Genomic DNA, 16,537 nt, shown 5'->3' with positions numbered 1-16,537 from the left:
TAAGAGAAAGTAGATTACCTAACTATATTCCATCTGTGTTGCCTTACTGAATGGCTGTGTATACTTAAGTTATATCTGATGTTTGTTTTCGTGTTTATGAAATAAAATATATGATATGTAATGATATATAATGATGATAAGAGACAGCGTGGTGCGAGTTGAGTGAAAACAAAGGAAACCTGAGAAATGACAAAGGAGAATGAGGACCAAGAGAGTTATTTCCAATGTTTATTTAGGGAAAAACAGCGTTTGATTAGTGTTTCCCTCAACCAGCGAGGGCATCATACCAACATACGAGATAAATACAGAAGAAATAGTACATCAGTAAATTACTGATATACGAATAAATAAATAAAGATAAGTTCAATAAATAAATACATAAATATCTATTTAACTAAGTGACTAACCGGGCCTCGCCTCATGACAACAACAACAACAACAACAACAACAACAACAATAACAATAACTAAACCAACAACCAATTACCAATATCCTCTTTATCATGTTCATCACCACCGTCATTATATTATCGGTAACTTTATATAATCATCATAACCATAACTATCATTGTCATCACCATTAACAGTATTATGAAGAAGAAAACAACCATACCAACAACTCCAACCAAACACCATCATCATCATCATCATCATTATCATTTTTAACAATAACAACATAAAAACCACAACCAAGATAGCAACAATAACAAACGTGTGTGTGTGTGTGTGTGTGTGGGTGGGTGGGTGGGTGGGTGTTCTGTTACCGTAATGGCGGGGCTAATGACGTCATTCAATCCCTCCTGAGCGAATGTTATAATTTCTGTCACATACCCGAATCAGTGTGGACAGAATATTCTTTACTCCCTCCTCAGGTCACCCACCCAGCGACTACTCAGGGCACTCTTACTAAACATTTCGTCCTCCAAGCACACCTACGTGACAAGCCTTTCGTAGGAGTTGTGGGTATATCCAGGGGTAGTTTTATGACCCTGGTAATAGTATGATCCTTCCTCTGTAGTATGAACTTAAAAAAACACTCATGAGAACCCGATTGATCTTCTTTTTGACCTTTGGAAATAGCTGAAGTAAGAGATGGAAGGGTCTAAAAATCCCAATCTAAACCCCCCCCCCCCCCCCCCGCAGGTGTTTAGAACGAAGAGGTAGGGATGAGGTTTTGACGCGTTGTGCTCTCTCTCTCTCTCTCTCTCTCTCTCTCTCTCTCTCTCTCTCTCTCTCTCTCTCTCTTGTTTGTCATTCCGTTCCTCATGAGTGCCTTAACTGTTTTCCTACTCACTGTCTTTATTTGGTATTGTTTTGTATAGTTTTCTTTTCTTTTTGAGGGGTATCTGAACCTCTCTCTGTCTGTCTCTGTCATTCTCTGTCTCTGTGTGTCTGTTCGCGCTTCTGTCTGTCTTTCTGTGTGCTTTCCTGTCTGTCTTTCTGTGTGTTTTCCTGTCTGTCTCTCTGTCAATCTGTCTGTCTAATACTTATGTTATTATTATTCTTTCTCTGTTATCTCTCTCTCTCTCTCTCTCTCTCTCTCTCTCTCTCTCTCTCTCTCTCTCTCTCTCTCTCTCAAGTGTCGTGTGGTTGCTTATGTTCTCATGGTTTGGCATATGGATGGTTGGGGGATTGGGGCAGGGTGGTTAGGGCGGCGGCAAGGTGGATGTGCGGCGTGGGAGCGGAGTTGTGGTGGTGGAGGTGGTTGATGGGGTGGAGGTGGTGGTAGTGGTGGTGGTGGCGTTTGCTGCCGGCGGGTTAGGTCTGAAGAAGGAGCTCAGGATGCCGATAGGACACCTCTCGTACATCACGTTGCAATCCTCTCGCGCCTGCCCGGCAACCAGTCCTTCCCAGTTGTTGTCGAGGAGAGGGACGGCGGGCCTGATGGCAAGAATAAGGGAGGAAGGGCACCAATTAGTTTTCTTGTATATCCTAATAGTCTTTTCTTATGGATAGGAAAAGGAGGAAGGAGTACAGTTAAGCTTTCCTGTGCCTTGTAGTCTTTTCGCATGGATAGGAATAGGGAGGAGGATTATATTTAAGTATTCTTGTAGTCTTGTTGTAAGGATGGTAGGACAGAGGATAGCTATTTTCATGGTTCTCAGGAATAAGCAAATGATAGGTTGTTGAAAGCCAGCAGAAAGCGATCTTAAACATTACGTAACAGTCTCCTATAAAGCTGTGAGTACAAATTAGTTTTCTTATGTCACTATAGTCTGGTCTTAATGATGGGGAAAGCACATTGAAAAAGATTGCATGGTTACCAGAGATATGCAAATGATAGTGTTGAAAGCCACCTAAAACCGATATTATACAACCGTAAACTGACAATCTCCAGTGGATTTTCTCTTGGTAATCCTGTAATCTTGTTGTATGGGTAGGGAAAGCATATGGTAAAAGAATGCATTGTCTCCAGAGATATGCAAATGATAGAGTGTTGAAAGCCACCTAAAACCGATATTATACAACCGTAAACTGACAATCTCCAGTGGATTTTCTCTTGGTAATCCTGTAATCTTGTTGTATGGGTAGGGAAAGCAGATGGTAAAAGAATGCATTGTCTCCAGAGATATGCAAATGATAGAGTGTTGAAAGCCACCTAAAACCAATATTATACAACCGTAAACTGACAATCACCAGTGGTTTTCTCTCGGTATTCCTGTAATCTTGTTGTATGGGTAGGGAAAGCATATGGTAAAAGAATGCATTGTCTCCAGAGATATGCAAATGATAGAGTGTTGAAAGCCACCTAAAACCGATATTATACAACCGTAAACTGACAATCTCCAGTGGTTTTCTCTCGGTATTCCTGTCATCTTGTTGTATGGGTAGGGAAAGCATATGGTAAAAGAAAGCATTGTCTCCAGAGATATGCAAATGATAGGTTATTGTAAGCCACCCAAAAGCCAAATTACACCATCACCATCGCTCATAAACTGACAATCTCCAATAAGGTTTCTTGCAGCCTCGTGGTCATGTCTTATGAATGAGGAAAGCAGATTGGACGGCTCTCAGGAGTAACCAAATGACAGAGTATTGAAAGCCTCCTGAAAACGACAATACAGCATCACCACATATCAATTCCGTGAGTCCAATAAGAAACCAACAACTCAGTCTCTTAGGAAGCATTCTGAGTCAACGTAAAATTCACCTGTCAACTAAAGGAGGACACGAAGAAGAAAACAAGGGAAGGGTCTAGATCTGTTATGTTAGGCAGAGGAGCGAGGGACGAGCCTGCATACGTATTAGCCATGAGGTGAGTGGAGGAGAAAAGGAGGTAACGAGGTGAGGAGGACGAGCCGCGAGGAGTGCCGAGGGTAAGAAGAAGCTCCTCGGGTAGATGGATGCATACTAATGAAGGTGTCGCGTTATTTGTCTTTAGAAAGCGAGTGACGTTGAGCTACTGAGACGCACTGACGCTGAATCGTTAGTGGCGACCGAAAGGAGGAAAGAATGAGGCCGAAGACGAGGTGGAGAAGAAGACCGAAGACGAGGTGGAGGAGGAGGACGAAGACAAGGTGGAGAAGGAGGCCGAAGACAAGGTGCAGGAGGAGGACGAAGACAAGGTGGAGAAGGAGGACGATGATGAGGAAGAGGAGGAGAATAAGGAGAACATAAAAGAAGAAACAGCCCATGAAAAACAAACAAAACAACCATGGATAAGGACGTATTGGATAAATGAAGATGACATGGACGGCAAGAAGGAGGAGGAGGAAGAGAAAGGCGAATATAAGGAAGAGGATAAGAAAAACGAATAAGAAGAAACTGACCTTGAATAAACAGACAAAAATAACCTTAGATAAGAACGTATTGGATAAATGAAAAGGGTATAGAGAGAGTTAGAAAGCTACAATGAGAGGGGGAAAGAGAAAGAAAGAAAGAAATAGAGAGTCCGCCAACAAACAGGTCAGTAGGAGGTGAGGGGAATACAAGAACACAGCCTCGGGTGAGAGAAGCAACGCTGCCTCACCTGATGACCTGGAAAAAGCTCTGAGCGAGGGAGTACCCGGACGTGACACTCCCGAGCATGCAGAGGGTGAGCTTCCGGCATTTGTCTCGCTCCTCCTCGTGAAGTCTGGAGTTGATGGACTCGATGCTGGGGAAAAGAAGACAGACACTTAATCAAACTCTGCTACTCGTCTCCTGCAATCGCGTGATTCCTCCTCATTCTTGTATTGCCAGGACTCGCGTGCAAGACAGTCTCATGGTTTATAAAAGCTTCTGTATACCTAGTATTTTCAAGACTGCAAAAGAACTGTAATTTAATGTTGTTGTTTTTTTTCTTTAAGGACTCGTATGCAAGTGTCCCATGATGAAAGGATATAAATAACTTCCGTATATGTATTTTTCAAAACTACAAAACTACTGTAACATTTTTTTTTACTTCAGAGACTGGTATTCAAGACTGTCTCATGATAAATAAATAAAAACTACTATATATGTATTTTTGAAGACTAAATACCTGCTGTGATATGATGTTCTTTGTTCAGTGATTCGTAAAAAGAAGGCAGTGCCATGATAAATATGAAAATTGTAATCTTGACTTATGGTCTTACTTTCGGCTAAGTAAACTAACCAGTATCATGCATTAAAACATTAAAACAAGAATTTTCATTTTTTTTTTCATTTTCGTTCACTGCATAGATCATCACAGGCAGGACACCTTTCATAATTTTGCAATGGATTTTTGCTTTTAAGGTTTTTTTTTATAACCGAAACCTACCTGGCCGATGAAGGAGGAGGAGGAATAAACACAGGCGAGGGGAGGGGTGGGGGGACACTTCCTGCTGTGATTGCATGTACAGGTGTGGCCGAGGGATTCATGCAGTGAGCCAAGTGTGTGGCCAGGTGTGTGCACACACACAGGTGTGGTTCATATACCTGAGCCCGTGTGTGTGCCCGTGTGGCTGTCTCCCCCGCTACTTGTTTCTGTGTGTGTGTGTGTGTGTGTGTGTGTGTGTGTGTGTGTGTGTGTGTGTGTGTGTGCGTGTGTGTGTGTGTGCGCGTGTGTGTGTGTGTGCGTCACGTTCTTCCTTGACTTCTGAGATTCTCCTCAAAATCCTTCACTCAGTGTTTGTTTCAGGCGTGAATCAAGTCTTTAGAATATTGATTTCGTCTCTCGTCAGAGAGATTCTTATTAAATTTACTACGATAAGTTGGTGACTGTCACGTGACGAAGTTCGTCGCGACGGAAATCTCAATCCCCAGGAAGGCAAGGAAGGGCGTGATGCGCGTGTCCCCCAGACTCACCCTCTGAAAGCCCACTCCAGGATGCTAATGGTCCTCGCCGGTCGGCGGCGAGCGGCGCTACGCCCAACCAAGACAAGATTCAGCTCGTCGTCAAACACCTCCTCATCCCCCTGCCCCTCAATCACCGGGTAAATCCTGGCGCCGATGCCCCTGATGAACTCGGCGATGAGCAACATCACGCCGCACCAAATGCCGGTGAGCACGACGGAGGCGGCGACGGCAACTTTTGTGGCGTCTTGACCTGTTCGGAGGAAAGCGTGAGAGCATGGAGCGTGATGACAACCCACCTGTCGGTCACCTTCATCAGCAGCCCCATGCGCTTGTTGTTCTCGGCGATCTCGGTCACCATGTCCCAGGGGTTCCAGGAGAGGCTACGGCGGTTATTGACGGGCGGCAGGAACGCGTTGTAGACGATGTAGACGGCGACCAGCATGAGGTACGACATGGTGCTGATCTGGACCAGGTACACGCCCAGGCCCTCTGTCCGGGGACGCCCGTCAGACACTGCTTTCGCACACACACACACACACACACACACACACACCATTACACCATCATATACTCTTCAACCACACACACAACCAACCCCGTGGAGTGACTCAACCAGCATTTCCGTCAACCATCTCACCCATGAACTCGCTCCAGCCTCAATGAGCCACGCGTGACACCCATAACCACAGGGCAGCGTCACAATTGTTCTAAAGACTTACATTTTGACGTTTACTCACCTACGTTGCCGACGGATATGACTTTCTGCTCTGGTCCGCTGATGTCCGTGTTGAGAGCCTCCTCTTTGGGACTTGCTTCGATCACTTCAACTTCCTTCGCGTTCTTGTGGACCTCGGCTGCCCAGGCTAACGAGGCGAAGAAGACAGCCAAGAGTAACGTCCTTATCGTCCAGTGCATCGTCATTGTTGCGTTTCCCAGCTTAAGAGGAATGTTTATATCTGTATATAGGAGAGAAGAGATTATATTTAGACGTTTATTCTTACCAAGGTTTTCCGTCAACTTAACTTCAGTGTCTCTTTCCTTATAAACGAAACGCGTGACTCAATGTGAGAGATGGAAAGCTTCGTAGATAGACGTTTTAGAGAGAAATAATAGTACAACTGATTAGTGTAAACTTGTACTGCTATTCCAAGATGGGGGTCATGGGCAGGACTGGTTAGATAAGGCTTGTGGATGGGGGATGCAAGGACAGTAACACCCTACATACCTGCCCTTCCCTATTACCTTACTCCCTTCACCCTGTATGTCCCGTTAGGCTGGCTGGGGAAGGGGTGTATAAGGTGCTCTCTTCCCTCTCTATATTATTCCCCATACAAACTGAGGAGGCGGGACGGTACGCGGCCACAGTGTATACGATTATGTGACGTGGGTAAGACAGCCTTTTCCCGCCACAGACTTAAAGCGATGAAGAAAACGTAATGCAGTAACATTTAAGAGATAGGAATGAGAACACCAGCTCCTACCTCAGAGTGAAGGCAATGGGCAAACAACACAACCACTCTCATTTGGCTCATCACTCATCGTCTCTCATCTCTCATCATCTCTCATTTCATTTCAGTGCCTAAAACAACAAGCGGGAGACTAAAGGGGCTATTACACTGGGCAAATTTTCCGTGGATCTTCAGTCAAACCACGATTTCCGCTGGCGTGGTTCTCATATTTGCGTGGTTTTCTGACGTGTCCGCGATCTTCCAAAGCTACGGTAGATTTCACTGAAGGACGACGGTATTACTCACCATCATCATCAGCAGCAATAACAAGAAATAATTGAGAACCACGCTAGCGGAAATCGTGGTTTGACTGAAGATCCACGGAAAATTTGCCCAGTGTAATAACCCCTTTAGACGAGAACGAAGCAAACGCATTAAAGGAAGATAGACCGTGAGGCAACACCATTTATCCGCCTTGGCAATTCACGACCATTCACGACCACAACGCAGACAAGAGCGAAGCAGTAGCATTAAAAGGAATAAGAGATGGACCGTAGAACATCATTTTTTTACCTTGACAATTCACGGCCATTCATGTGTTAATTACGAGGGTGTCTGTCTGCTGCAAAGTGCTACTAGAGGTACAACTACAAAGCCTCTATTGAATACTGATTGTCATGGGAGGGCGCAGAAGAGGAGGCAAGCGCATCGAGAATTCTACGCAAGACCTGATGCTTCTGATAGTTACTGTGGGACAAGCGGAGACACGAACACGCCGCAGCTTACCAAGGCGACGTAATGAACAGCGCTAAGATTTGCGACGTGGAGTGCATGCAAGAACGATGAGCCATGTTGCTGTTGTTGTGATCTTTTATGTATGATTTGTGTAAGCTTTTCCAAACAAACAAAACAAACTATTAAGAACACAATTTAACCCAAAACCCACTAAGAAAGTAATGTTTTGAGATGGATCAAGGCGTGGCTTCAATCAAAAGAAACTAACGAACACAATTTAAACCGAAGTAATGTTTTGAGATGGATCTAGCAAGGCGGGGGAGGCGGTGGCCGAGTGGGCAGCATGTAGGCGTGGTGAACCCGGGGACCTAAGATCGACTCCCGCCGATGCACAATGAAGATGGGCAGCATGGGCCAAGCACGAGTCATATATCACGGCAGCCACTATAAATAAAATTCGCCTGCTCCACTAACGGATGTGGTCGCCCAAGAGACTCTCAAGAAAGCCTACAAGCCACATAGGCAGCAACTTCATCTTACCTGTCAGCGGCGAGAGGTTCCGTGCACACCTTGGCCCGAGCAGGACGAGACACGTGCATCCACAGCAGCCGTCGCGAGTGGATTGTGGAGGCAAAGGGAACGGAGGCCCTGGGTGGCTGGCTTGCTGGGTAGGTGGTCGGATGCAGGACACCACCTCGTCTAACTAACCCACTTACTTGCTTACCCACCTACCCACCTACCCGCTAGCCCGCCTGCCCACCGCCCTCAATCCATTTCCTATTGCTTAATCCCCACTCTAAGCCATCTTCTTCCTGCTCCTCCTCTTCCGCTCATGTCTTTTCATTCTCCTTCTTTCTTTTGCTGTCTCGTCTTCATCTCCTTCTTTTAACGTCTCATCTTCCTCCGCTTCCTCCTCCTCCACATCCTCCTTTTGCTTTTTGCTTTTCTCTCCTTTTTCTGTCTCGTCCTCCTCCCTTCTTTGGGCTCCTCCTCCTCCTTTATCTCTCTTCTTTTTAGCTTCTTCCGTTTCTGATATATAATGAATGATGCGGATGATGATAACGATGCTAATGATTGGTAAACTATAACAACAATAGTCGCAGAAAGACCTATACTTGACGGAGTGTGGAAGGCATTGGGAAAGATCTGTAACCGGTGCTGGAATAATAAACTCTGATAACGATGCGGACGCTATAAAAGGTGATAATGTCGGATAATAAAACAAAAAAAAGAGAACAACAGTTGAAGAAAGACATATACCGGTGGAGGACTGATAATATGTGACGGTGAAACATGCGGATAACGATTTTAATACATGATAAACAGTAAGAAAAACAAAACTTTCAGAAACCAGCATTACCGAAAACCTTCTGCGTTGTTATAAGCTGTCCAGGGCGTCCGTCAGCACCTAGAGGGCGTGAGTGAGGTCTCAAGGACAGTGTTCGCCTTCTTGGTAGTGTGGTTATGGATTCAAACCGTGTTCTGATCTCCGCATGTCCTCATTTCTAGTCATGGACGACGTAGACACACACACACACATGCCCTACAGAGAGAGAGAGAGAGAGAGAGAGAGAGAGAGAGAGAGAGAGAGAGAGAGAGAGAGAGAGAGAGAGAGAGAGAGAGAGAGAGAGAGAGAGAGTTGCCCTGTATTCGTTGTATCCGTTTTGTGTTTGTGTGATGTGCGTAAGTTTGAGAGAAACAGACAGAGAGAGAGAGAGAGAGAGAGAGAGAGAGAGAGAGAGAGAGAGAGAGAGAGAGAGAGAGAGAGAGAGAGAGAGAGAGATAGCCTTCGCCTTGACATTGACCATTTTCTTTAATCCTTCCTGCTGAGAGGGCCTTTGGACTTTAATTAATATTCCCATTAGGTGCGAGGTCTCCGTGAATCACCTGGGCAGCCATGTTGCCGGGATGGAAGGACTGGTGGTGGCGGCGGCGAGGGTCGGGGAGGAGCGTTTTGTTTAAGTTGAATCAAATGTCTAGTAGATGTAGTATTAGTGTATTATTATTTTTTTTTACGTTTCTGTCCGAGGCGCCGGTAGACTTTCTTGGTGGGGCTTGATGGTTGGCCCCAGCCTGTTATGGCGCAGGCAAGTATTTTTTGTGTTTATCTTGCTTGGCTCGTGCTGCCCCCCCGGAACAGAGAGTCCAGGTTGATAGGCGGTCATCAGGATGGCATGTGGATCGTCTTAGGCCAGTCAGCGGTGACTGAAAAATACCAGATTGTGGCGGCGTGCCGGAACGCGAACTCCCATCATCCTGGACACGGCGCAGACACGCTAACCACTCAGCCACCGCCTCTTTTCTAGTTACTTGCCGTTGTGTTATGTGTTTCATTCGTAGTTACTTTTTAGTAGTTTAGCGAGCAGTGTAGAGTTGCTTATTGATCCTTCTGTTTGTCAATGGTTGCTAGCTACGAACAGAAGAACCTTACGTAGAAGCAGAGTGACAGTTCTTCATTATGTTGTTTGTTCATGCCATACGTACTAGAAAATATATATTCCATATGATAATTTCAACGAGTCTGTTTAGTATGTTTTCAGTACTGAACGTTATATGAATGATTTATTTATCAAGACTGAGTAAGCAGGTAACGGTTCCCTAACAGACCGTGACGCCGGTATCAACACACCGAAGTGGAACAGCAACTCCAAGAACAATAACAGCATATATGTGGCATTATTATTCCTCCTCCATAAGGAGTTAGATGGTCTCATGTTTGTTTTTATATATACTGCATCCTTAAAATCATCATTTCCTTTGTTCACTTCTTCATGCACTCATCCATTTATCCCTTATAATACTAATTCTTTTATGAACTTGGGTTATATATTCTTATTAAATTATTTATAAGATTAGTTGTGTATCACTTGTATGCGAATACTTGCGTGTTGCTTGTAAACGCTCATTTATATTATTTCATATCCATTTATTCATACATCATTTTATGCATAACGAACAGGGAATAATTAAATTCATACCCTCAAATATCTTACAACAATGACTTTATTTCAATTTTAGACAATTGACTTTGCAGGTTTCCCTTTCTCTCCAAATAAATAAATAAATAAACATGTAGGTAAATAATGAGGAATAGCAACACATGTAGAAATAAGTTCTTAAATTAGGATGCACGAAAGAAAACACAAGGATTGATTTTCACAACAGAGTAAGAGACACAAGAAATTAAGCTCAACCATAACACACTCTTAACAAAATCAACAACAGCCTCATTTAAACCGGTAATCTGTAAAACGAAACTAACCCTTTTATGCACTCTTTTCCTAACACACAGCTGACAAATTTCAATGAACAAACTAAAGCCCAACAACACAGCTTAATTAACCTTCTTTTTTCTAATCTAACAGTTCTATTTTCTTGCCTTACGTCTAAATATTATCTACTGCTATTCACTTCCACTTAATTTTCAAACACTCTTCTAACACTGGCAAAACAAAACCCAGCATCCAACGTTAAATAAAGCAATCAAACCCCTTAGTAAGCTTAAGACAAGAGCAATTTAGGAATGTCCAATGCTGCTGTTGGATAAATCTTGGCCGTTAGTCATTCCTCACGTCCTTTCTTCTTTGTCTCCAGATCAGTCAGTCAGTCAGTCAGTCAGTCAATCACTCAGTCGGTCAGTCAGTCACGTAAGTCAGTTGTCAAATATCAGTCACGTGTTTTCAGTCCTTTTTTTTTTCTTCCTTTAATCATTCACTTCTTTTTTTTAGTCCTCGTCATCAGGGTGTCACGTAATCTTTCACTCAGTCATCATTGGGAATAGTTAGGTCAGGGTCAGTCAGATCTGTCATCGTCAAGAGTTGATCCATTTCCTTTGTCGTCAAGTTCTCGTCATCACTGCTTAATAATAGTCGTCTAATTGCCTGTTTTGCCATTGCTAGTCATCATTCTCATCAGTCATCCCAGTTAGTCAAGTCTGGGAATGTTCTTTGGTTGAGTCAGAAGTCATCAGTCACTACCAGTCATCGCACCTTCAGTCATTCGCGGTCAACAGTCATAAGTCTAGTTACCTCGTTGCCTGTCCGTCTGTCTGTTTAAAGGTTTGTATTCATGTCTGTCTTTCTGTCTGTCTGTCTGTCTATGAGTCTGTCTATTTATCTCTGTGTAGGTTTATTTCTCTGTCCTATTCTGTTTTCGCTGTCTGTCTTTATATGTCTGCGTGTTTCTCTGTCTGTCTGTCTGTCTGTCTGTCTGTGTGTCTGTCTAATTCTCTGTATCAGTCTATATATCTGTCTTAGTCCGTTTTCTCTTCCTCTTCCTTTCTCTCTCTTTCACACACAATAAATAAATAAATAAATATATAGAATAATAAATAAACATATAAACTGAAAAGCAGACAACACAAAAACATTCAACAAACTCTTTTGCATGAAAAATAAAAACCTAACAACAAAAAAATAATTATCATAACTAACGATGATAAATAACTGCAAAAACAGCAACAACAACAACATGAAATAACAACAGAAGTAACTGAGTAATGTCTTTGTGTATAAACTATGGACGCGGAAGAGAGTGTATGAACGTATGAATCAACTTTTGGTGATAGAGGTGGAGGTGGAGGTGATGGTGGAGGTCAAGAAGGTCCTCTCTAACCCCTCTTACCACCCCTTCTTCAGTACTCTTCTAAAGTTACTGGGGCGGTGGAGGTAAAGGTTGTGAAAAAGGACCTCTATCGACCCTCTTAACCATTCCTTCTTCAGTAGTCTCTTAAAGTTACTGTTGGTGGCGAAGGGTGTCAAAAAGGACCTCTGTCAATCCCTCTTACCATCCCTCCTTCAGTAGAGTCCTAAAGGGGGAGGGGGATGAAGAAGGCCATCTATCAACCCTCTCACCATCCCTCCTTCATTAGTCTCCCAGAATACCGTCTTCGGAACAGTCGGCAAAGAGCAAAGAGCAGTCCTCTAGCGCCGCCCCCGCCTCCTGCGCCTCCCGATATTCCTGAAGACCGGGGATGGACGAGCTGGAGGGAACGAGAGTGTGAGAGTTTAGCGGAGTGGAAGGTTACGTGTATGGGAGTGGGAATGTTCAGGCGTGATACATTCCGAGGGCGGGAGGGTGGCGGCAGGTGGTCAGGAAGGTAAGGCCAAGTGTATTACAAGCTTGGTCTCACCTGATCTGCTGGAGGAAATCCCCGATGACGGGCAGCGCCGAGGCGGACCGTTGCAGCTCACACACGACCCGCTGCCTGCACGCCTTCTCGTTCACCCGCAGCAGCGAGAAGGTGGTGTCCACGGGGTCGATTCTGCGCGGGGAGACAACAATGTTAGCCCGCCCGTGCCCCGCGCCGCGCCGGCAGTGTTGTTCACGTCTGACAGGAAGCTATTTCACCCCCAACTGGCAGAATCACATTAAGAAATGGGGATTGAAGATGTTCATTCATGTAATTATTTTTTGTTGTATCTTACAAACATAGAAAAGCTACTGAGGAAGGTATTCAGCTTTGCTCTAAGTTTGTGGGCCACACCCCACAGCCACACAGAGGCGTTGGGTCACCGCCAGGGAGCCACACCCCAGACAGTGAGAGGCAGCGCCAAGACCCACCGGCGCCGTCCCGGGCTTCCTTACCTCTCGATGAAGTGGCTAAGTAACGAGCCGTGGGTGTCCCGGGCAGTGCGCCGCCGCCCCGGCAGCCCGCCCCTGTACCTGTTCCCTCCAGGCCTGCTCTGGGCGCGGCCAGGTCTAGAGTAATAGGAGTGGTCGTTTCTCTCGAACCCACTATAGTCATACTCTAGCTCAGCCTCCTCCTCCTCGGGCAGCCTCGCGTCAATGCCGAGGGCGAGGTCCCGAAAGAAGATAACGAGCGCCACGACAACAACGCCGTGAAGGGCGATGGGCAAGGCTGTCTCGATCTTCTCCATCGCGCTCGCCTGGAAACCTGTGCAGGGGGGAAGCGGCGCCTCAGCCCGGGTTGGTTCTCACACACACTCACCTATTCATGGCTCGCTCCAGAAACCCCATCTCTGCCCCCTCGGGACTCGCGGGGGCCAGCCAGTCCTGGAGGCTCCAAGACAAGCTGCGTTTAGACCAGGCTGGCGCGAAGATGCCGAGAATGAGATACCAAGCCTCGAGGATCAGCAGCCAGTGCGTGAGGAGCTGTCCAAGGAACGCGCCGAGGATGCCTGCCGGGTCACCTGTGTCAGACTCCTGCCACACCCCCTGCACCCCCCTCCTCCCCTGGAGCACGTGTGTCAGACTCCTGCCACACACCCTGAACCCCCCCCCCCCTCCCCCTTTCCCCCTGCACCACGGATGTCAGGCTCCTCCCAACCTTCCTCGTGCTAGAGAGAGAGGCTGACTGCCCCCTCCATTGTACTGCCACACCCCTTACTGTCTATCATTTAAACTGTGCTCATTCCCTCTCCCCCCCCCCCCCCCGGTCACACACCACCTAAAGGAGTGAAGGCGTGTTCTCTATATCCCCGGAGACTACCCAGCCACAGCCCCAAAATATATGGTGATAGTAAAGATCGAGTTTACCTCCAATCATCACTCTCGGCATTAACGATAACATGGTAACAGTAGCATTTATAAAGTCTCAGTCATCCTTTACATAACAGCTCTCTTATGGATTGGTTACAGGCACAATGTTTTAATGTGGCGTGACCTGAGACACATTAGGAGCACCCTGCTGACAGCACATGCGGTGACACATTGCAACACACGTATTGACACGATCTATACCAACGCAGCCTTTACCCACTTTTTTCAGTGTGTGTGACGTATCTCGGCTCCGCCACCTCCACGGCCCCGTCTGCGTCTCTCTCAGCAGCGGCGAGCACCGGCCGGAGGGAGACCACACAGGCGACCACCAACAGCATCTTCAGCGTCTGCGTCATTGTGGCGAGACGAACACTCGGCGACACGGGCTGGCGGGGAGGCGGAGAGGGGGAACACTGAATACAGGGTGGTGGGGCAGCGCTGTTCAAGCTTTCTCCACTTTCTTGATTGTGAAAATAACATCACTCTTATATACTTTGAATTCTTGTCAGTGAAAATAATATCACTCTTATATACTCTTATTTCTTGATAGTGAAAATAACATCATTCTTATATACTCAGATTTCTTGATAATGAACATAATATCATCATTATACATTATTGATTTCTTGATAGTGAAAATAATATCATTCTTATATACTCATGAGTCTTGCATGTCGCTTCCCTCCTCGAACACTGAAGATCAACTACACCTTTACCAATTAAATTCCAAAACTAGAAAAAATAAAGTTCATGTCCTCTGAATCTGCAGGAAGAGAAACCCGGAAAAGAGTTTCGTCATGTTGCTCAGTGAACCGGACGAGATGACGAAGTTTCATATTCATCACAATATGCGCGGTTGACCCAAAACACCTCAGGAACGTCTCACTCACATGCCCCAAAAACAAAGCGAAGAAAACGGAGTAACAGGCAAAATAACCAAGCGACATCATGAACAAAGCAAAGGGCACCTCATCTGGCCGTCTCACGCGCGCGCACACGCAAATCAGAACAAAGAAAATTGAATGACAGGCAAAATAACCAAGCAACAAAATGAACAAAGCATAGGGCACCTCACCTGGCCGTCTCACGCCCACGCACTCACAAAAAAGAACAAAGAAAATTGAATAACAGTCAAAATAACCAAGTAGTATGAACGAAGCGAACGACAAGGTACGCACACACCTTCGCTTCACCTGACCGTCTCACCCACGGACAAAAAAAAACAGGGCAAGGAAAACGGAATAACAAGCAAAATAACCAAGTAACATCATGAACAAACAAAGGGCAGCGTATACATCCCTTCACAGACAAAATGAACAAGTCCACCCGAAACTGACCTCTCTTTTTGGCCACTCTTTACTACTCTCTTAGATAGGAGCAGGGACTAGCGGGCTTTTTTCTTTCCTCACCTTTTTTTTTCTTTCAGCTGTTTCCTTTACTGTAAAAAAACGTAATATCACAAACAAAACAAACGGCAGCGTCCACCCCCTCTGGTCAATTAAACAGGCGTCTCCACCGTCTCCTACCTTAGCTTCAGTATCTCGGTAACCCAACGTCGACACGCCGCCGACCGGAGACGAGTGCACCGCTGCGTCGCTCGGAGAGGTCTGCAACAGGACGCCGTGCCGGGGAGAGAGGCCGAGGCGCCGTCACCCGCTCGTCACATAACCTGCCTGACGCGACTTTTTACACCTTCCCTTGGAGACCCGGCGGCCGCTTGAAGGATCCTCGTACAAGCAGAGACGAAAGAGGACTTAACCATCACTGTATTAGAGTTTTGAATGCCTTTATGTAGCTCTGCAAAGCCTTTTTTTACCTGGGAATGTGATAACGTTAGCAACTCATGGCAAGGAGAAGAAGGAGGAGGAGGAGGATAAGGAGGAGGAGGTGGGCATAGGAAGGGGAGAAGGAGGAGGAGGAGAAAGTGCCATGCCTATACTTACTAATCCACGCTGAAGAACACTTATTAGGTTACAACACGAAACGCAAACACTGGCAAACAAACTCCCCGTCAACTCATCCGTGAAACACAACAAACCGAACCGTTGACTTGATATCCTTATGAACGGAATCGAGGCCCATTACAACGCCCCCTGAAGACGCATGACCCTGTTTGGCTATTCCTATCCCGATCACGCACGACGCCCAGCTTCCTCCCTGAATACCCTATCTCCCGCGCCCGTAGACTACCGGCGGGGTCTTATCACCATGCAGTACCCTTCACACAATGGGGTCAAAGTATGGAGAGTGTATGGTCAGGCGGATCGAATGCCAGGGAATGCGGTCAGGTGGTTCAGAAATGCTAATCGCGTCGTCCCTTCCTTATGCATCACGTCTCATCTTCACCTGACGCGCCCCCGGAATAGAGGATCGTAACCCATATATACTGTATGTGTGGGATAAATAAGGAAGTGAAAGCCGTATACCGCCTGGATGTGTGATGGAAGAAATTACAGAAAAAGTGTCCTTTCGATTCTCGGGCAAAAGGAAGTGAGACATTTTGGCGTGGGTGAAAGTTTGGAACCGATGGACTTTCATTTTTTCTTGGAAGTTTGCAAAAAAGTGAAGATTAGTGGAACGTGAAGAATGATAAGAGAAAATATACATAGATAG

At 45.8% G+C, this 16,537-nt stretch overlaps 2 protein-coding genes across 4 annotated transcripts; both read right to left on the bottom strand.

The window, feature by feature from the left end:
• Positions 1–214: 214 nt before the first annotated feature.
• On the bottom strand, positions 215–8,129 carry LOC126983952 (uncharacterized). Of its 2 annotated transcripts, none has more exons than XM_050837216.1 (5): positions 7,964–8,129; positions 5,978–6,196; positions 5,537–5,729; positions 3,970–4,095; positions 215–1,880 (listed from the first exon to the last, which is right to left on the bottom strand). In XM_050837216.1, exons 2-5 carry the CDS (start codon positions 6,159–6,161, stop codon positions 1,646–1,648), a joined length of 738 nt encoding a protein of 245 aa, XP_050693173.1. In that variant the 5' UTR covers positions 6,162–6,196; positions 7,964–8,129; the 3' UTR covers positions 215–1,645. The 2 variants fall into 2 exon arrangements, with proteins under 2 accessions (XP_050693173.1, XP_050693172.1); XM_050837215.1 differs by lacking the exon at positions 5,537–5,729 and adding an exon at positions 5,250–5,490.
• A 2,279-nt stretch (positions 8,130–10,408) lies between these two features.
• LOC126983951 (uncharacterized) lies at positions 10,409–15,729 on the bottom strand. Of its 2 annotated transcripts, none has more exons than XM_050837213.1 (5): positions 15,451–15,729; positions 14,145–14,310; positions 13,010–13,319; positions 12,555–12,686; positions 10,409–12,404 (listed from the first exon to the last, which is right to left on the bottom strand). In XM_050837213.1, the coding sequence occupies exons 2-5, from the start codon at positions 14,278–14,280 to the stop codon at positions 12,290–12,292; spliced, it is 693 nt and encodes a 230-aa protein (XP_050693170.1). In that variant the 5' UTR covers positions 14,281–14,310; positions 15,451–15,729; the 3' UTR covers positions 10,409–12,289. The 2 variants fall into 2 exon arrangements, with proteins under 2 accessions (XP_050693170.1, XP_050693171.1); XM_050837214.1 differs by lacking the exon at positions 13,010–13,319 and adding an exon at positions 13,374–13,563 and having other exon boundaries at positions 15,451–15,594.
• Between the last annotated feature and the right edge of the window lie 808 nt (positions 15,730–16,537).

Source organism: Eriocheir sinensis, chromosome 55 (genome assembly GCF_024679095.1).
Source record: "Eriocheir sinensis breed Jianghai 21 chromosome 55, ASM2467909v1, whole genome shotgun sequence".
Classification (NCBI taxonomy): Eukaryota; Metazoa; Arthropoda; class Malacostraca; order Decapoda; family Varunidae; genus Eriocheir; species Eriocheir sinensis.
This window is presented reverse-complemented; position numbering and strand designations above follow the sequence as displayed.